Below are 15,055 nucleotides of genomic sequence, written 5' to 3'. Positions count from 1 at the left end.
TCTGACCCGACCGACGCAAAACGAGAAACGTCAGCGCCCCCTGTCGTACAGGAGGAGGAGGGTTAGAAATAAAATGATAATAAAAAGTCGGGATCTCCGCACATTCCGACCCCACGACGTGAATTCGAGCTGGAGGTGCAGGGTACAAGGTGCGGTAAAAATTATTACTTAATCGTTGATCCGCAGCCAAGGCAATTAAAAGTGTAAATTTTACATTTAATCGTGCAAACTTTACAATGAAAAAAATATATAAACACGGCAGGCTGCTATTCTGAGCATGCAGTTGAATAAAACGCTGGTTTCCTTCAAATATTTTACTGTGGATAAATTGCACTTATTAGAATGTAGGACGTGCACCCTTCAGAAACAAATAGGCACAGTTTTATTTATTTTGGCAAAAAAAGTATACGTGTGTGTGGCCTTTTTCTCCAATAAATAAAACTGTGTCTCACACACACAGACACACACGCAGTTTTGTTTATTTTGGACAAAAAAATTATTATTATTATTTTTTTGCTATAACCTTTTTTTTTGCTATAACTTTTTTTTGTTGCTATAATGTGCTATATATCTGTTTGTGTATTTGTGAAAATACTTTAGTCAAATGGCATTGAAAATAAAACTGTCGATATAATAATGCGATTATGAGAGTGATTTGAATGCATAAACTGCCCAGGGCTGGTCGGCTGACGCCGGAACCTGATTCGCGCGTTCGGCGTCAGCGCTTGAGCAACCAGAGCCCGGGACTCCGGAGGACGGGCGCCGTCACCTCGCTGGGTGGCCGAGGGACGGGCGCCCCTACGCGCTGTCACCTCGCTGGGTGGCTCGGCGGGAGGAGGAAGTGCGCTCCCGCGAAAGCGGCAGCCGCGGCGCGGGAACGGGACCCGGTTTTGCCGGGAACTCGGGGGTGAGGTCCCGCTCGCGTCTCTGTCCGGGTTTCATGTCATTGTTCCGGAGGATCGGGTTTTTCGGGTCGGCTCTCGATTGGTTGCGATTTTGGCACAGCACTGCGCAAAAGTTTTAGGCAGCAGTGAAACGAATTAAAGGTGAAAAGTGGTAGAAGAACTGGGTGTAACTTTTTAAACTAATGAATGATCTCCTGCAAGCAAAAAGCCTACAGATGGAGAGCAAAATTGTGCTGCTGCCCAGAGAGGGGTTATGTTAACAAAATTGCTTGGTTTTGTACCTTTTGTACAGTACTGTATAAAAATTAAATGTATGGAAGTTGTTTAAATTTGCATTCATGGCATTTGGCCGACGCCCTAAAGCGGAGCGACTCATGGTTTCTCACTCAGTGCTCGTAAGTGGGGCTTGAACTTTGGGGGTCACCTGGTTCGTATAGGCGGGGTGGCTATTACCACACGACCATGACGTTATCCCACACATGGCTTGTTCATGGTTTATAATCGATGCGTAACATGCTTCCTATTACATCGCCTTCCAGTTCCGGACGAAGATCCTCGTTATTTTGCCGTGCGGCATTGTTTCAGTTCTTTGTGTTCGTTTTTTGGGGCTTCCCCTCGCCAGTGCGATGGAGGGAGGCGACCAGGGAGGAAATCCCAGCGAGGGAAGGGAGGAAACGTCAGACCCACATCCCCCGGGACCGTGTGATGCTATCACGGCCCAGCCAAATGGCGGCCAGTGTGATGGAGGTAGCCAGCAGGCGGAGATGCCAACGGGCAACAGCCACGCCCCGCCCGATCCTGGGGCCAAGCTCTGCGGGTACCTGTGCAAGCAGGGGGGCCCGCTGAAGATCTGGAAGAGCCGATGGTTCACCTACGAGGAGCAGAAGAGCCAGCTGTACTACTACCGCACCGCGCAGGACGTGGCCCCCCTGGGGTGCGTGGGGCTCACCAGCGCCACCTTCAGCTACCCGCTGCAGGGAGAGGAGGGATCCTTCCTCATCCAAACACCCGAGCGCACCGTCATCCTCAAGGTGAGCTCCTCGTTCATTTACATTTGCGGCATTTATGAGACGCCAATATCCACAGCAACTTGTCCCCCGGGAGGGCAGTCCCCCTGGAGACACAATATATTTATTTATTTGTTTTTATTTATACTTTATTAATCCCGAAATTGCTTTTAACCATCACCCTGAGTGAGCAGTGGGCAGCCATGACAGGCGCCCGGGGAGCAGTGTGTGGGGACGGTGCTTTGCTCAGTGGCACCTCAGTTGCACCTTGGCGGACCGGGATTCGAACCGGCAACCTTCTGATTACAGGGTTCCGCTTCCTTACCCGCTTGGCCCCAGACAACCTGTTTGAACCTGTGACTTTGTGGTCTTCCGGTCTTCTGGTTCATAGGCGAGTGTCTTACCCGCTGGGCTCCAGCCATGGACAGGTGCAGCTGATCAGGCGTTCATGGCTGGAGCCCTGTTACAAGGACCTGTTGTCCCGCCGCGACACCATGCGTGGACCATGCGGCTCGTGCGTGTAGTCGTTTTCAGTTCTGGCAATCACCACACGCCTGCGGGTTTTCGTTTGTTCCCTTTGTTCTGGCCCTCGTGCCGTGTTCCTTTGTGTTATTATTAATAAATCATTGTTCCCAGTATGTCCTGCTTCTGCGCTTCCTCTACCCGTCAGGCCACGGACGTGACTGCTGCTAGTAGTGTTGTTTTCATCAACGAAATTTATGACCGATTCAGACCCCGAAGAGCCGATTTGCTTCTCTCTCTTGCTCAATTGAGCAAGCAGCCACTGTGCTGGTTGTTAGAATGGGACGAAATACAGACACTTGCAGACAGAAGGGGACGATGGGTCAGAGGGCCGTGAAGACAGATGTACACGTCCAGTGGGCATTATGGAACAGTGCCTCATTGTAGCAGCAGAATAATCAATAGGTGACTGTTAATGGAACATTATGGGAAATGTGAGTTCAGGGAGGGCCGGCGCTTCAGCACATTAGTCTGCTCCGTTCAGACTTACATTAGAGAGCGGCATGATGACCAGTCAAACGTTTGGATGCACCTAGGCTAAGATGGAGCCATTTTGAAGAATCCTATTGTCATCACTAAATCAAAATGGGGCGGTTAAGGAAGCGGCCCCATAATCAGAAGGTTGCCAGTTCGAATCCTGAGATACCAAGGTGCCACTGAGGTGCCACTGAGCAAAGCACCGTCCCCACACACTGCTCCCCGGGCGCCTGTCATGGCCGCCCACTGCTCACTCAGGGTGATGGTTAAAAACAGAGGACACATTTCGTTGTGTCGCCGTGTGCTGTGCTGCAGTGTTTCACAATGACAATCACTTCACTTTCACATGATGAGATGCTTATTAAAATTGTGTATATAAAACAGTGAGTGTGAAACGCAGCAAAAGATCCTTGATTTAGAGAGAGACGCAAATCTTCAACTTTTTGCCTTGTTTGATATTTTTTGGTTTATTACATCACCTCACATGAAAGTGTGAGGTGCACACAGTGAAATGTGTCGTCTGCTTTTAACCATCACCCTTGATGGGGCAGTGGTGGCCTAGCGGTTAAGGAAGCGGGCCCGTAATCAGAAGGTTGCCGGTTCGAATCAGGGTGATGGGTTAAATGCAGAGGACAAATTTCACTGTGTGCACCGTGTGCTGTGCTGCTGTGTATCACATGTGACAATCACTTCATTTTATTTATACTTTATATGATGAGCAGTGGGCAGCCATGACAGGTGCCCGGGTCCTCCAACTTCCTGTTACCCAGACTGCAGTTTTGTGTTGTCTGTGTTGTCTGTGCTCCTGATTACCTGCATGTTTCCTCTGGTTTTTAATGTCCCTTCCTTTGTCTGTCATTTGTCATTGTCGCGAGGGCCACCGTGCCCTTTTTAATTTATGAAAACCCGGTATGTGAGTCGTGTGTTTGCAGGACTCCCTTTTTTCCACCGTCACACATTCCTGACAGTCATATGCACAGTTTGTTTCCAGCCAGGAGTTTGATTGAGATGAAACTAGGGAGTGGCAATATCTGATGATAAGAAACTGTGACACGAAACCTGTTTGGTGGCTCAAATATCATTTAAGTAAGAAGATAGTGAAGCCGTGCAATGAAAACAGGTATATACGTTATTAACAGATTATTCACACGTTACATTGCATTGTGCTATTGCATTTGAATGATTTCAGGAAGGTTAACCTGTCTTCTAATACAATGTGTTCAAGAGTAGATTATACTGCGAGGGTGCCGCAATCTGAGGTACTTAAATATGTACAAAACATGCAAAAGTTTATACAGAAAGTTTATACTTTCAACAGAAAGATTTAAATGTATAATATTACATGCTATTATATGCTAAGAAGTACTAATCTGGCAGGAATGCTGCCATTATGATGCCGACATACGCTAATAGGAGCATGTTGTGTTTTGCAGGCTGCGAACCGACACGCAATGCTGTACTGGCTGCAGCAGCTGCAGCTGAAACGCTGGCAGCACCGGACGCGGAGAGGAGAGAGCCTGCAGACGGAGGGTCCTAACGCTGGCCCAGGTAGAACGCCGCCACGCGCTCGTAAATATGCTGCGAAAAGCATATTTAAAGTCAAATACACTCACAAGGAAACTTTTATTGTGCAGTATTTTCATCTGGTAAGCAGTAGTCAGGGGTTCCATGAGTTTTCTTGGTCAGAAGAAGCTCAGCAACATTCCCTCTGTGACCCCCGACCAGCCATGCTTCATGTCCCTGCATGTCGGCTGGAGAAGGATCTGTGTAGCTGATCTTCGTCCTCTGGAAAACGTGGTCTTCATTCCATATGCCGTGTGTGTGTGTGTGTGTGTGTGTGTGTGTGAGAGTGTAGGGAGTGAGTTTGTGGAGGTCAGTAATTCTCTAGACAGGAGTTGTCCGCTGACTCATGGACGATGGAAACATGAGTCGGTTGCCAGCTCGAGGTCCTCAGCTTGATGAGCCTTTACGGGTGGAAATGATCCCTTCGTCTCTCAGGACAGTAAGTAACGCAGTAGAATGCGCAACAATCCGTAGCAGCTTCCGAAAAAGCTGAACATGGGAGCAGATTTATTATGCTGGGCCGGGTTTAGGGTTCTGTGCGGGGCCTTTTAAACGGAAACTGCGGCTTTCTCTCTCCCCTCTGAGATCATCCTTGATATTCACAGTGTGTGTGATTTTTTTTTTTGTAATGCTCTTTATACTTTAATAGGGCTTGTGATGGTCTGCTTCCGTTGAACAGCAGTTGTTGATTTAAGTCAAGCTACGCAGGTATGAAGTCAGAAATTAATAATATCCATATTGGGAATAAAATGCGTTCGTTATGACTGCGGTACCTTTCGGAGCTGAATGTTCCCTGAGGAGGCAGCTCATTACGAAAAACGCTTAGCACCAGCGTAAGAACGGAAGCTCCGCCTTCGAGGGGAATTCCGAGGCCATGAGTCCATGGGCATGCTCAGACGGGGAGAGGGGTGCGGGTGTGTTGCTCCATCCAGGAGGTGCGTTGGGAAATATTGGGAAATGCCGCATGAGCTCATGGCGTTCCGAGCAGAGCGTGGCCAGCCGACCCGCAGAGACGCCCACGGCCTCCTTGAACCCCACACGCCTCGCTGCCGGGGAGGGAATCCCTGGAGGGCGGGACTCTGGTCCCAGAGCCACCACCGATTATCCCTACCGATTCCTTTTATTTCCGATGTTACAATCATTCTACATGCAGAAAAGCCAGGAATTTCCGTGGTTAACGTTGGGATTTTGGCATCCTGGGTTGTGTTACTGGAAGCTGGCAAAATGACCGTAAACCCCCTGGGATCACTGTGCGGTTCTGTTTTTAGATTTCCTCTCTTAACCATCTGCCGCCTGCCGGATCTTTAACCCCCCCAGGAGGGTTTAATTTGAGGTGATCTTTTTGATGCGTGTCTAGAACATTTCCTGCGAGGCACTGGGCCTGTTTATCAGGGAAATAAACACTTACAGCCGCTGTAATGATGCCGGCAAAGCGTTTATTTACTGTTCGGGTCTCGTGGGATCCAGTGGATGTTCTCCACATGGTGGTACCAGTGGAACGGTACGGATCTTCAGCCAGGAGAAGCACCCTCCTCTTTAGAAGGCAAATAAATACCTTTATTAGGCCAGGAAAAGTTGGTGTCTGGCTTTTGTTTTAAAAGCTCTCTGGTATTTTCCCAGCCTGCCCTGATATGTCTGTGGCAGGAGGGCAAGGCTTGTGTGCTTTAACTGTAGCCTTGTTGCAAGACGTTTACTAGGGCGTCTGGCTACTAGGGTGGTAGTAGCCTAGTGGGTAACACACTCGCCTATGAACCAGAAGACCCGGGTTCAAATCCCACTTACTACCATTGTGTCCCTGAGCAAGAAACTTAACCCTAAGTTGCTCCAGGGGGGACTGTCCCTGTAACTACTGATTGTAAGTCGCTCTGGATAAGGGCGTCTGATAAATGCAGTAAATGTAAATGTAAATCAAGAGCGACTGTGTGTGTGTGTGTGTGTTACCATGATGTTTAGTCATTAACTTTCATGTATTTTCATCACATAACAGATAATAAATACACGCTCAGATAAAAAAAGAACCAAAAAACAGAGCCAGTTTTAATATAATTCATGAAATATTATTCAGTGGTAAAACTGAACAGAAAATAGTGTATTATGGCTGTTATATCTTAATTAGAAACACAACATTTTCTCTGACAAACAAAGGCCGGAAGTGTTGCTAAGCAACATCATTCAGTTCGTAAGGTGGCAGCTCTGTGGCAGCGGCAGCTTCATTTTTTCATATCGTTGTGAGATTATTGCAGGAGTCACTCCATGCACTGGTTAAAAGGATCTTGTGTTCCTTGTATAACCTGGTATTCTGGGGTCCTGCCGGATAAGGAAGCCGGACTTGTAAGTGAAGGGTTGCGGGTTGGAATCCCGAGCCACCAAGGTGCCACTGAGGTCCCCTTGAACAATCACCGTAAATGTGGCACCTTTCATGGCTGCCCGCTGTACACCAAGGGTGGTGGTTAAAAGAGGTGGACACATGCGTGTGCTGTTTATTACAATGGCAAAAACAATCACATTTACTTATCATAATGCTTCCATTTAAATTCAGTTATGCTTGTGAAAAAAACAGATTTAGTAACAACATTGAACAGATACACACACACACCTTTTTCTGCTCTAACCTCAGCTTTCTCCTGTTGGACACCTGAGCTTAGAAACAATCAAACCACCTCACACGTGCCTCCGCAGAAAACGTGCCATTTCAAAACCTGTCACACCACACACATCCTTTACTTCCTCCCAACAACCACATTTATTTCACGTTCAGCATGTCCCAATGGGCTCTGACAGGCCCGTACAGCTGCCGCCTCCCAAACTGAGACCGGTCTCGTCCTCTCAAGCATGCGAGCTGCATGTTACACGTGTGCGAGATGTAATTAGTCCGTGCGTTGTGCTCGTCCGCAGTGGAGTTCCTGCCTCTGGTGAAGATGCCAGAGGGGCTGGTGGGAGAGGAGGCAGCCAATCAGCCTGGACCAAGGCGGACTTCACTGACCAACATATCAATCAAACACCCTCTCATTGAGTTTCAGTGAGTACTCACACGCACACACACACACACACACACACACTGTGTGATGATGGTGCAACATTAACCAGGAAATTTAAAAAACGAGGAAGTGCGGAAGCAATTTTTTTCCCATCTGAGAAAGTGTGTGTGAGAGAAAAGTCAGAACCATTCCAAATCTATTTATTTGCTCAGTTCTTCTTTCGGCGCGCGGGCATGTTCTGTCGAGGGTTGGGTGCAGGAACTGTACAGAACTGTACGTGTTTGCGGGCATCAGAACGGCGGGGTCGGCTGGAGAGGAAGTGGCATTCCGGGGTGTCCGGCTGCTGAAAGGATTGTAAATTTGTCCATTGTGAGCATTGTGAGGTAGTGTGACAGCAAGAAAGATTTCGACAGGTGAGAACATTCTTCACTTAAGCAGAGCTGCTTGTGTCTCTGATTTCTGTATATTTTTCTGTTCGCAAAAAAAAAAAGCCCAAACCTTTTACCTTTGACTGTCTGTCCTTTCTACTCCTTACACTGTCAAAAAATAATTGTTGCTCTAGTATCAATTCATTTTAGTGACATAATTAATTGACAAGCTATTTATAACCTATTAAATGGCACTGCGCACCATCCAGACATCAAGACAGAATTTAGTCTAATGGGATGGGGTTTAGACACACATGGAAAAGACAGTCCCATTGGTGTGTCCATCCAACACACAAGACAACAGAAGTAAAAGCAAGATGAAACGGGCAGCTGTTTTAGGCTATGTATATCGGAGGTAAAAATAAATCATGTATACATGTTATCTATATTTAATTACACTTACATTTTACAGCATTTACCGGACGCCCTTATCCAGAGCGACTTACAATCAGTAGTTACAGGGACAGTCCCCCCTGGAGCAATTTAGGGTTAAGTGTCTTGCTCAGGGACACAATGGTAGTAAGTGGGATTTGAACCTGGGTCTTCTGGTTCACAGGCGAGTGTGTTACCTGTTATTAAATGAAGCTCCTATTCCTCTCATAGCTGTATTTGAAATGACATTTGAAATGAGGTCTAATTGGGAGGGGGGCGTAGTAGTCTAGCGGGTTAGACCAGAACCAGAAGAACACAAAGACACGCGTTCAAACCCCACTTACTACTGTCTCCAGGGGGGACTGTCCCTGTCACTACTGATCGTAAGTCGCTCTGGATAAGGGCTTCTGATAAATGTCATAAATGTAAATGATGTAAATGTCTTGTTTTTATCTTTAAGAAAAAATGGGTCTTTTTGTCCTTACTTTTATAAACATTACTTTTGTATGTTCCAGAACTCGCGTAAGTAGTTGAGTGAGTACTCTGAACACAGGTACCAACACTATGTGTGGGGTTCACATCCAGCATCTGTTTAATTGCATGTGACTTGTGTGTTTCCAAGAAATCTGCGTCAGAGGTGTCCTTCTCAGGACCAGAGCAGGAGCGTGTTTCACTTGGACGTAACCCCCCCAGCTCCTTCCCCCACCCGTGCCCTACACACACTGGACATGCAAGCCTCCCAGAACGACACACCGTGTATGTACTGCTCTAACACGGTCACTCACCTCTCAACACTCAATTTGGGTTTCATATTTTAAATAAGTTCTTGGAGTATTTGAAATTATGTACAGAATATGTGATAGGAGCACTGTGGAGAGACGCTGGAGGTCATGGTGACATGGAGACAGTGTTTATTTTTCATGCACACAAATACATTTGAAAGCAATGTAATCACATCTGTCTTCTCCAAAGCCCCTCGGACGCCCTCCTGCGAGTCCCCTGGTGTCTTTTCTCCTGTGGCTCTGAGTGACGTCCCTGAGAACCCGTTCGAGGAAAGCAGCGGGCGCAGGAAGAAGAAGGGACTTTACGCGACCCTGCCCATCGACCGGCGTTCCAAGGAACACAGCACCCGTCAGCAGCTTGAGCTGCTCACACTCACAGAGGAGGTCAAGGCCCAGAAGGTACAGACCACGGACAATGCCATACATATTCGCTACACTAAGACTACACTACTGTGCTAACAATACTAGAACACACGACTTTGACAGTATTTACCGGGGACAAGAATACACACATATAACAGAAGTTTGGAGGGGGAAGTGACAAATTAGACCAGCAGGTGGACTAACAGCAGCAGGTCTACTTTATCGAAAATGAACTCAATACATTCACTGGTTTAGTCAAGGGCTGTTGCAGTCTGAAATATGAGCTGAAAAAGTCACCTGTAATTAAAAGAACCATATATACACACAAACACATGTAAATGACAAAAGTGTGACGCCTATGGGTCTTGCTTTTTTTCCCAGCAAAACTGAAAGAACACACGTGAGGTTATGTAATAAACAAACAAAAAAAAAGCAAATATTTTAACATTTTGCGTGTCTCCAAATCAGGGAGCGTTTGCTGTGATGGCAGCATTTCACACTTTTAGCTTCTCTTGACCACCTTAAGTTATACAATGGGGACCAACTGTCCTGAAGGTTTATGCTGAACATTCTTTTCATCTGCTTTTAACCCATTAACCCTTGGTGAGCAGTGGGCACCCATGACAGTGTGTGGGGATGGGTGGTTGTCCCCCACACACCCTCACTGCCTTTTTTGGATGGTAGTAGTCTAGTGGGTAACACACTTGCCTATGAACCGGAAGACCCAGGTTCAAATCCCACTTACTACCATTGTGTCCCTGAGCAAGACACTTAACCCTAAGTTGCTCCGGGGCGGGACTGTCCCTGTAACTACTGATTGTAAGTCGCTCTGGATAAGGGCGTCTGGTAAATGCTGTAAATGTAAAAATGTAAAATGTAAATGCTTTTGCTCAGTGTCACCTCAGTGGCACCTTGGCGGCTCGGGATTCAAACCGACAACGTTCTGATTGCATGGCCGCCTCCTTAACTGCTAGGAATCCACCGCCACCACTGACAATAGTCAACAAAGCAGCGATGAAGGTAGAAAAAGCAGATTCAAGCATACTTCACTTTCTCCTCATGCAAAAATGCTAAATATGTTTCCTGCGTTGGGTTCTTCAAGATGGCTCCATCTTAGTCTCCATAACCAACACAGAGTAGGGGTGCCCAGACTTTTGACTGGTAGTGAAGTATATCTGATGAATCTGTTGAAGCATCCCAAGAAGTATTGCATTTGATTAAAGCATTTGGCATATTTATTGGGACCATAAAGTACCACCAGTGGCCATGAAGTATTACATTTACACTGCCGAGTTTAAACACATGGTGAAATTTGAGAGGGTGAAAATTGAATGGTTATCATACAATGTTAAAAAGTCCATATTTTAGCATATGTGAAGTGAAGTGATAGTCACATGTGATACACAGCAGCACAGCACACGGTGCACACAGTGAAATTTGTCCTCTGCATTTAACCCATCACCCTGAGTGAGCAGTGGGCAGCCATGACAGGCGCCCGGGGAGCAGTGTGTGGGGACGGTGCTTTGCTCAGTGGCACCTCAGTGGCACCTTGGCGGATCGGGATTTGAACCGGCAACCTACGGATTACGGGCCACTTCCTTAACCGCTAGGCCACCACTGCCCATTGATATATATCAATCGGACAAGTGTGTATTCATGAGTTTGTGTCTGTGTACACGTTTTAGGAGCTGGTGCTGCTGCTCCATAAGGCTCTCGAGTCGTCGCAGCTGGAGAAGCGTTCCTGCGTGGAGTTCCTCGCGGCATCTGGCGAGTGCGAACGCTTGGAACTGCTCCGTCACCGCGAGCGACAAGCGGCAGACCTGCAAGCCCGCGTTGACCGTCTCCAAGGCGAGAACGAGGACCTGCGAGCCGCGCTGCAGCAGCGCGACACCAACGCCTCCGACCTCCAGGAGAATGTTCAGCTGCTACTACAGAAGAACCAGGCTAAACAGGAGGTCATTCTCAAACTGTCAGAGCAGATGGCCAACTGCGTGACCGACCAGCAGTGCACCATCAGCATGGAGGCTTTCAAAAGGTTGATGCAAGACGTTCAGAATCTGAAGGTGTGTGTGTGATATGTCTCTCATTTGGTGTATCCAATAATGAAGTCCAACAGAGGAGAACACAAGGCATTTCACAATACAACCAGAATTTTGTATTTAAGGGTTACAGAACATCTTTTGAAGCATGGGAGACCTGGCCGGGATCTAAACAAGGTCTGCAAATTGTCCAGCAAAGGCCTTCAGACAGAGCCTTGTACAACCTGCAATACTCTTGATGCGGTAAACTCTCACCAATGGGTTCTTGGAGCCCATCTCTGACCGATGGGATGTTCTTGGACCAGCTCCAGTTGCAGCCCTCATCCTCATGATGTATGACTGAGAGAATAAACAGTGCAAATGCCTTATGTAGAATCTCCTGTTCCTGCAAAGGACATGCTTAGGGACCCAACCCTGTGGACAAAATCCATGTAGAATTAATTAGCATGGTCCCACGCACCTTTATGCAGTGCCAGGAAATGTCATGGGTGCCTAGGGTGGCAGGAGCCTAGAGGGTAACATACTCTCCTATGAACCAGAAGACCCAGGTTCAAATCCCACTTACTACCATTGTGTCCCTGAGAAAGACACTTAACCCTAAGTTGCTCCAGGGCGGGACTGTCCCTGTAACTACTGATTGTAAGTCACTCTGGATAAGCGCGTCTCATAAATGCCGTAAATGTAAATGTCCTGCACCAACGTTCTGCAGTCAGGATCCATATATAGGAATTATCTTACCCATAATCCAAGGTGTCTCCATCTTCCTTATACCCATTATACCTTTCTCCTAACCTAGGATGACATTGATGCCTACAAGACACAAAACAGGTTCCTGAACTCTGAGATCTACCAGCTGACGAGGTTGTGGAGAAGCAGCTCTGAGCAGGAGAAGAGTCTGATGATGAAGGTGAGGATGCTTGGTAGTCATCGTAACTTCTGTCTGGTATGCTGTCATGCAGAATTAATCATTATAATTATAATTAGACTGTTCTGTCTGGGACGGAAGAAACACTAAGGACAGTAAGCTGTGTGTGTGTGTGTGTGTGTGTGTTACAGTGTGCATACCTGGAGGCCAGAGGCTGCCAAAGAGAAAGCAAGTATCTGGCCGTACTGCGTGAGCTACAGGACAGTAAAACCTTAAGCGACACACACAGAAACGAACTCAGGAACCTCATAGAGGAGGCCCTGCAAGGGGAGCAGAAGGACGTCCTGGCAATCAAACCAGCCAGGTAACACCTTACCACACAATTACACTCTCACAATCAAGCCAAGTCGTACGCACTCCTCTCTGACGCGCCGCCCCGTGTGTTCGCAGCGAGTACGACGAGTACGGGTTCAAACTCATCGCCAACTATGAGGTGGAGGATATGAAGCTGCTGTCCAAGATCCAGGCCTTGGAGATCCGATCCCACAACCTGCTGAACCAGGAGGCAGGAGATCGTCCCCTGCTGGCCCGCTGGGCCCAGTACATGGCTGGGCGCCCCTCTGACGAGCTCTCGCCTTCCCCGGAGCTGAAGGCGCTGCTTCGGGGCGGCGTGCCGCGCGAGTATCGGGCACGTGTGTGGCGCTGGCTGTCATGGACACGCACCCGCTCTATCCGGGAGCGGCACCCAGATAAGTACCGGATGCTTTGCCAGAAGAGCAACACGTCCCCACACCCAGCTTCACACCAGATACAGCTGGACCTGCCCCGGACACTCACAACCAATCAGCACTTTAGCTCGCCTTCAAGCCCCGCCCTAGAGAAGCTGCACAGGATACTGCTCGCATTTTCCTGGCACAACCATAACATTGGATACTGCCAGGGTCTGAACAGGTAGTGTGTTCTCAGCCATCCACACACCCATAGAGATATTTTTGACTTTACATGTCTCATGTTTGGATGCTGGTCATGATTCATATGATTTTAACATTAATACATTATTCTAAAATGTATTTAAAAGGTGCTGAATACCTTCATGTGTGTGTGAGGAGTTAACTGAAAATCCCCTCCTGCTGAATTTTATTCCTGGGCTTCATGGTTTTAGTGGCCTAATCCAACCTCTGCAATTTTAGTAGATCAAATACATGCTTTTATTATTACATGAATACTACAGTACAATAATAACCTAGAGTTTGATTCCATGTATAACTGTAATGTGCTTTGCATAGCCACATGATTATGGATGAAGATGCTGTTAAGAGGCATGTTTGTGCATGATGTTGGTCAGCCACCAGATCTCATCCCAGAGTGAAGGGGCTTTTGGGCCAAAATTTTAAACTGTGCTCTTAACCAGCCCCAATAAAACACCAAAGTGGCAGAAAAATAACAAGAATTTTAAGATATTTACATTTTACATTTACAGCATTTATCAGACGCCCTTATCCAGAGCGACTTACAATCAGTATTTACAGGGACAGTCTCCCTGGAGCAACTTAAGGTTAAGTGTCTTGCTAAGGGACACAATGGTAGTAAGTGGGATTTGAACCCGGGTCTTCTGGTTCACAGGCCAGTGTCTTACCCACTAGGCTACTACCACCTACTACTACTTATCCAGGCGCCCTTATCCAGAGCGACATACAATCAGTAGTTTGCTGTAGATTGCTGTACCTGTTCTGGTCAACAAATTTACATTTACTTTATCCAATTACATTTGTACTTTATACAACCTGTAGTTACAGGGACAGTCCCCCTGGAGACACTCAGCCTTGCTCTTGCTGTCTTGCTCAGGGACACAATGGTAGTAGGCGGTGTTTGAACATGGAACATTGTTGTCTTCTGGTTCTGGCTGTTAACGCCCTAATGGTTGCTTGCTGTGTTGCGGCATTCCGCACCAACACTGTCCCTGCTCCTGTCCTCAGGATAGCGGCGTTGGCCTTGGTGGTTTTGGGGGATGAGGAAGATGCTTTCTGGTGTTTGGTGACTGTGGCAGATGCCATCATGCCTAAGGACTACTATACCAAAACACTCACGGATTCTCAGGTAATTAATGGCGTTACTACTACAACTGAGAAAAAAAATCATTCAAAATCAAGAATGTTTCATTCCTTGCTAACAAAAACACACCTTACTTTGCGGCAACAGGCCGACCAGTGGGTGCTTAAGGATTTTATGGCCGAAAAGTTGCCACGCCTGCACGCGCACCTGCAAGAGCACAGTGTGGACGTCGCCCTGGCCACTTTTAACTGGTTCCTGGTGGTGTTTGTGGAGAGCCTACCAAGTGACATCCTGCTCCGGGTGTGGGACGCATTTCTGTATGAGGGCACTAAGGTACCACTTAAATTAATACAACTTTGAGCCCTTGCGGACCCTTAGTTATAAAGCATTCTGATTTTAGAACTTTTTTTATTTTCCAAACATATGAATAATATATGAATGGACGTAATTTCATCATTTTGGTTAAGTTTCATTATCAGTGATGTGCTGCTTTTAGACGCTGGGGTCAGACTGAAATCTGACCTCCACGCAGGTCATTTTCCGGTACGCTTTAGCGCTGTTTAAGTACAAGGAGGAGGATATTCTGAAGATCCACGACACGGTGGAGATCTACCACTACCTTCGCTTCTTCACCAAAACCATTACTGACAGCAGGTGAGATGGTCCCCGTCTCATGGTCTGGAGCAGATGCAGAAATAAATG

General features: G+C 47.2%; 1 protein-coding gene across 2 annotated transcripts in view; it reads left to right on the top strand.

Moving 5' to 3' along the window:
- Positions 1-64: 64 nt before the first annotated feature.
- tbc1d2 (TBC1 domain family, member 2) overlaps positions 65-15,055 on the top strand; it is a 17,289-nt gene continuing 2,298 nt past the window's right edge. The window contains exons 1-14 of one of the 2 annotated variants that reach the window (XM_028961071.1): positions 65-149; positions 677-907; positions 1,528-1,936; positions 4,345-4,459; positions 7,370-7,493; positions 8,875-9,008; positions 9,225-9,433; positions 11,083-11,460; positions 12,233-12,343; positions 12,493-12,665; positions 12,752-13,252; positions 14,278-14,398; positions 14,501-14,686; positions 14,886-15,007. In XM_028961071.1, the coding sequence (XP_028816904.1) occupies positions 1,532-1,936; positions 4,345-4,459; positions 7,370-7,493; positions 8,875-9,008; positions 9,225-9,433; positions 11,083-11,460; positions 12,233-12,343; positions 12,493-12,665; positions 12,752-13,252; positions 14,278-14,398; positions 14,501-14,686; positions 14,886-15,007 (2,579 nt within the window). In that variant the 5' untranslated portion in view covers positions 65-149; positions 677-907; positions 1,528-1,531. Of the gene's footprint in view, positions 150-676; positions 908-1,527; positions 1,937-4,344; positions 4,460-7,369; positions 7,494-7,535; positions 7,866-8,874; positions 9,009-9,224; positions 9,434-11,082; positions 11,461-12,232; positions 12,344-12,492; positions 12,666-12,751; positions 13,253-14,277; positions 14,399-14,500; positions 14,687-14,885; positions 15,008-15,055 lie in introns of those variants that run through there. The other variant, XM_028961072.1, reaches the window with a different exon arrangement.

The sequence above is a fragment of the Denticeps clupeoides genome, chromosome 18, assembly GCF_900700375.1.
Source record: "Denticeps clupeoides chromosome 18, fDenClu1.1, whole genome shotgun sequence".
In the NCBI taxonomy this organism is placed as follows: domain Eukaryota; kingdom Metazoa; phylum Chordata; class Actinopteri; order Clupeiformes; family Denticipitidae; genus Denticeps; species Denticeps clupeoides.
This window is presented reverse-complemented; position numbering and strand designations above follow the sequence as displayed.